This window comes from Tupaia chinensis, unplaced genomic scaffold, assembly GCF_000334495.1.
Source record: "Tupaia chinensis unplaced genomic scaffold, TupChi_1.0 Scaffold143591_1, whole genome shotgun sequence".
Lineage (NCBI taxonomy): Eukaryota > Metazoa > Chordata > Mammalia > Scandentia > Tupaiidae > Tupaia > Tupaia belangeri.
Genome location: NW_006203437.1, coordinates 1,333,396 through 1,339,032, shown reverse-complemented (window position 1 = coordinate 1,339,032; position 5,637 = coordinate 1,333,396). Strand labels below are relative to the sequence as shown.

Below are 5,637 nucleotides of genomic sequence, written 5' to 3'. Positions count from 1 at the left end.
GAGCGCACGCACCCTATAGCAAAAACCTCCCCCCCCCAAAAAAAAAAAAAAAACAAAAAACCTGGCCAGCCTCTCTGTCCTTTTCTGTCAGTGTTGTTTGGGAAGCATCTCCTAGGGATGGAGAGAGCAGGTTACATAAAAGTCAGAGAGTCTGGGGTCAACAGGTAGTATGCTGGTTAAGGCACTGGACTTCAACGTGACTGATCACAGTTCAAGTCCTGGACCTGGAAACTTGAAAGTCGCATTGGGTGTGTGTGCGCATGTGCCCCAAACCCAGAGAGAAGAGAGGAGAAGGGAATGTGTTGTGGCCACCCCTTCCGGGGGTGATTTCTCGCTTTCTCTTTCTCTGGCAAATGCACATGCCACACACATGCCCGGTGTTTGTTTGTTTGTCTGTTTTTCTCTTCCAAGCCATGAGGGCTGGACTTGAACTGTCAGCCAGCCACGTGGATGTAGGGCCCTGGCACCAAAGGCTGGCCCTACACAGGACGTTTTAACGTGCACGAGCAGTGGGCTCTGTGGAAGCGGTGACTGATGCGGGTGAGCTCAGGGCCCGGCACTCGGACGGCCCTGGCCAGGGGACGCCATGCCTGTGACTGGGACATTGTGTGGGGTTTGCTTTCAGATGCGGATTGGACTGCACTCCGGGTCTGTCTTTGCTGGAGTTGTGGGCGTGAAAATGCCCCGTTACTGTCTGTTTGGGAACAACGTCACTCTGGCTAACAAATTCGAGTCGTGCAGCGTGCCACGGAAGATCAATGTCAGCCCAACCACCTACAGGTACCACAGCAGCGGCCCCCGCCTGCGCTCACATCACATGCACTTGCCACCCTTCCCCACGACCCGGCTCATTCCCATCACGTGTTCCTCGTAGGTAGCCTTACAGGGAAGAGTTCCGTCCCCCCCCCCTCACTGTCTCTTCACAGCGCTTAGCCCGCGAGCGCCTCCCAGCGATATCTGTCGCCCGGCGTGAGCCTCACAGTCACCAGGTTTCACCATCATTGTCCTTCAGGCCCCTACGAATGTGCTGGGCATGCCAGGTCACCCGGTGCCACCATGAGCACATGCATGGCGTGGGCCGGAGCTCAGGCAGAAGCCAGCAGAGCCACACACACGCTGTCCAGGACATGCAACAGCTTCAAAACTGGGGGTCCCATGAAACCTCAAGACAGATAATTCTCCAGAATGCCTCAGAGTACTCAGTGAAGTGCTGAGCTTATCCTGGTCAAGTTAGTGTGAAGGACACGAATCAGGACCGCCTGGTGCAGTCAGACAGGCGTCCTCTGCAGGGTGCAGGTGTGGTCAGACAGGCGTCCTCTGGGGGGTGAAGGTGCGGTCAGACAGGCGTCCTCTGGGGGGTGCAGGCGCGGTCACACAGGTGTCCTCTGGGGGGTGCAGGTGCGGTCAGACAGGTGCCCTCTGGCAGGGTGCAGGTACATAGCAGGAGGTGTCCTCCACAGTTTGGCTGGGTCGCCAATAGACGCCCCATCAGGCTCTGCTTTGGCTTTGGTGTCCTGTGCCTTACTGGCTCTGCTGTGTAGACACAGGTGATTCAAACATGGGCTAAGTGATTCTCGTGGTTGTTCTGCCCCTCAGTCCTCTCTGCCCCCATGGGTCAGGCTCAGAGCGCAGCCCTCTGCCTGTCCATCTCTAGCCATTCTATAGCATGGCCTCTCATGGGGTCCAAGGGGCACCCAAAGAACAGCGCATGTGTGAACTTGGGGTGTCACTTGGTGTCGCGGCTCCTCCCTGCAGCCAGGGGCAAGGGCCAGGCAGGTTCTCTGTCACATGGCAATGAGGAGGCTCTCCGAGTGGAAACCAGCAGGTACTAGCCCCTTCCAGGCTGGCAGAGCCTTGGGAGAGCGTGTGGACAAGCCCGCACTGCCCTGCATGCTCACAACCTGGGGTTGCTGGGGCTGGGCATGAGTCACAGCAGCAGAACTTTGTTGGGGTGCTCTCTCTCTCTCTGTGTCTCTCTCTGTGTATATGTCTCTATGTCTCTCTCTCTCTCTCCAGATCTCTTTCACTCATAGAAGATGTAAATAGATGAACTTTTTTTAAAAAAATCTGATTTTTTTGTTACGATTTACCTGCCTTTAATCAGAGAGTAAACCAGCCGCAGTGGATAGAGACATCTGCTGTGGGAGTTTCATCTCATTTTTAACGGGGAGTTCGCAGTAACAGAAATGCTTTCCAGATCTCTGGTAGATGTGCTGGAGCAAGCAGATGAGCCTCCCAGCTCTCTGAGATGGGCTTTATGGCTCCCTCTCTGTCCTTCAAGCTCCAGCCACCACCCTCCAGGTCGGACGCTGTGTCGGTGCCTCCTGCTACCTACCTCACTGCAGGAGCACTTGTGTGCGTGGGTTACTTGGGGGTCTCAGGGTGGGAGCCCAGAGCCTTTCCAGATGGCAGAGGCAGCAAGCCGTTGCCTGCTGGCAACAGGGTGGTGTGGATTCCCCTGATGCTGGGCAGCATGGGCCTGTCCACTCACTTTCCCAAGGGTCTGCGGACATGGAAAGGGCCAATGACAAACCAAGCCCTGCCCCGTCACTGTGTCACCTAGACGGGAGGCTGCAGCGTGAGCAGAGGGCGTGGTCTGGCCAGGCAGACATAGGAAGCGATTCTCTGCAGGAACTGGTTCAGAGCGGGTTCAGAGCGGGTTCAGAGCCCAGATTATGCTATGTCTTCACCCGCGCAGCCTGAGCAGTAGACCGGGGAAGCCTCGTTAAATCTGCAGTTGGCAGGAAGTTTGAGAAGAAAATGGAGGCCAAGCCTGGTGGCCTAGTGAGGTTTGATCTTAAAGTGGGTTTAGCATCCAGGCACATAGCAAGCAAGTCCGAGAAAAGCTGGTAGAGCCGATGTGTTTACGAGGACTGTGTGTCCCAGCTAGTCACGGTCTGGCCAGGCAGACATAGGAAGCGATTCTCTGCAGGAACTGGTTCAGAGCGGGTTCAGAGCGGGTTCAGAGCCCAGATTATGCTATGTCTTCACCCGCGCAGCCTGAGCAGTAGACCGGGGAAGCCTCGTTAAATCTGCAGTTGGCAGGAAGTTTGAGAAGAAAATGGAGGCCAAGCCTGGTGGCCTAGTGAGGTTTGAACTTAAAGTGCAGCAACAGTGGCACCGTCTAGGCTGCGCGCTACTCTGGCTTTGACGGCACTATGTGAGTTACCAGCATGCAGAGCTACCCCACCTTGACTACTCTCTGAGTGAGCGCTGGCAGGTTGGCCCATTGTGAACGACTCTTCTCTGCACCTGTGCTTCGGGAAGCTGCTCCTGGAACGGCGTCGCAGACATTCCCAGTAAAGTTCATCCAGTCACGCTGCCTCGTTCTCAGCGGACCTGTCAGGTCAGCTGAAGCTCTAATACCATTGTTCCCGTCTTGCAGGTTACTCAGAGACTGTCCTGGTTTCATCTTCACCCCTCGGTCGCGGGCAGAGCTCCCACCGAGCTTCCCCAGTGAAATTCCTGGCACCTGCCACTTTCTGGAGGACTACCAGCCAGAAGCACATTCCAAACCGTGGTTCCAGGAGACAGACGTGCAGGAGGGCAACGCCAACTTCCTGGGCAAAGCGTCAGGCGTGGATTAGAGAGAGCTGTGTGCTGTTCCCGGTGTGCAGGCCCGAGTCCTTCCAGGACTCACAGAACTCTGAGAGACCTTTCGGATCGCAGATGGCTAAGGAGCAGCGTCGGTCGGTTTCGGAGCCATGCACAATCCCCCCTCTCCCATTTGCCATGACAAGGCGTAGTCATTTCAGCACTTCGACTCTTCTGTTTAAAAGCTGTCATAAGGTGACTTCATGGGATGCTCTGTCACGAAACCCGCTTAGGTCTGCACGCACAGCTCGCACGTCACATACATGTTGATTGTTGTGGCCAGCCGGCCGGCCAAGCCAGCCCGACGGCCACGCCTGGTCATACCCACTCCGCATTGGGGATGGTGCTGCCACAGACAGTGTTCTGGACAGCAATGGCAGTTTTTTGGTACGCATCTCTTATAAGCTCCAACTCTGTATTTTACTAACTCCCTCATGTAATGGTTAGCGTGCATCAACAGACAGGCTGTCTCATTTTCTCTCCTGCACTTTTTTCTTTTCTTTCTTTCTTTTTCTTTTTAGAAAATAAGCAATTAGGGATTAAATGCAATATGAACATAACATAATTGTAGTTATTATGTAAATATCAAAGGTTATTTTTAGTTCTTGGAGGTTTTAGTCCTCCATAATACAATAAGCCATAACAATAAATATTTCTTATGTTTGACTTTTTTTTAAATCCCATACATGGAAAGGCTGTTTGCACTCATGTCAGCATAAGTACATAACTACTGCTAACTCGTTTAAGTATTATAATAGCGGAACACTTAGGACAAAACAAGCTTGTCACCTTAACACAGGACTTCAATGGCTCATAAAAAATGGAATAGAAGTACAAGTTTATTTTGGTGCAAAAAATGTTTAAATTCATACATAATGTTTTTCATGAACTTTCCAAAGTCCACCTTATACTAAAATATTGTTCTAGTTTGGCTTATTAAATTTCATTTATTAGCAAGCTTGGTACCTGGGGGATGGCCCATGAAGTGTAGTAGTACAATGTTCTCAGGCGTGCACACGTGAGTATGTGCTCACACGCGGAGTAGCACGCACTGTACACACCCCGCACTTTCATGTTGAGCCGTACGGAGTTCCAAAGAGAAAATCTAAGCTCAGAAACAGAAAATAAATAAGACTTTTTATTTTCCTGAGAGCTCATTTTCCTTAAATATTTGTGAACATTTAATATCTGTGTATGTGCCAAGAGTCAGGTTTTTGACTCATTAAGTTTACATCTGTGAATCTTAACATTCTGATTGAAATATGTTGGTATTTAAAAAGAAGTTACTAGTGTCAACAATGAAAATGTTCCAGAGACTTTATTACAGAAATTTCTAAACTTTTTTCTGGAGGTTGAACTTGTGTTTTCAGTGATGTCTAAGATTTTGGTTGAACTAAAAATATCTGCAGAGTTTGGTTTGGGATAAGGGTTTGATTTATAGAAGAGCTCAACTTTAACACAAGAGAAAGATGGGATTACAGCGTTAAAAGCAGTGTGGGCAGAGCTACGGAGGCCCTGACTCTTGCTCGTGGCTCTGAGGAGCGACTGGGTCCCCAGTTCCGCTGCTCTGTGGCCCCCAGGCCGCACGGTGATGTTGCTCAGGAGGCCACTGCCGACGGAGGGCCTCCAGTACCCCCGGCACCACTCTAGGCCAGCTGCGTGATGCCAGCGCAGTGGAGGACGCACTGCGTGTCTAGAACATCCGCCCTGACACGGGGAAAAGGCAGCGCCAGTCTCACAGTGACCTGGAGCTCACTAGGCATTTACAAAGAAAATGAAGGAGGAGTTGAATCTTTTTACAGGGAAAAATCAGGAATGAAAAGAAATTAAAAAGCATGGGATAGAATGTTGTCCTCATCAAATATTTTAGCAGACCCCAGTTTGGTGATAACTTGTTCTCTAAAAGTCCGCAAATTAACTAAAACCCCAAATTTATAGTCTGTGCATATTTGATGTGTGAGCACACACACACCGGTGCATGCACATGCACACACAAATGCATACATATGCACGTACACACACATGCAAGAACACACACACAAT

General features: G+C 51.1%; 1 protein-coding gene across 1 annotated transcript in view; it reads left to right on the top strand.

Moving 5' to 3' along the window:
- The window catches only part of GUCY1A1 (guanylate cyclase 1 soluble subunit alpha 1), a 32,017-nt gene extending 27,101 nt beyond the window's left edge, over positions 1-4,916 (top strand). Inside the window, exon 10 of the mRNA XM_006164198.3 lies at positions 3,386-4,916. Within this exon, the coding sequence (XP_006164260.1) occupies positions 3,386-3,587 (202 nt within the window). The 3' untranslated portion in view covers positions 3,588-4,916. The remainder of the gene's footprint in view (positions 1-3,385) is intronic.
- The last annotated feature ends 721 nt before the right edge of the window (positions 4,917-5,637 follow it).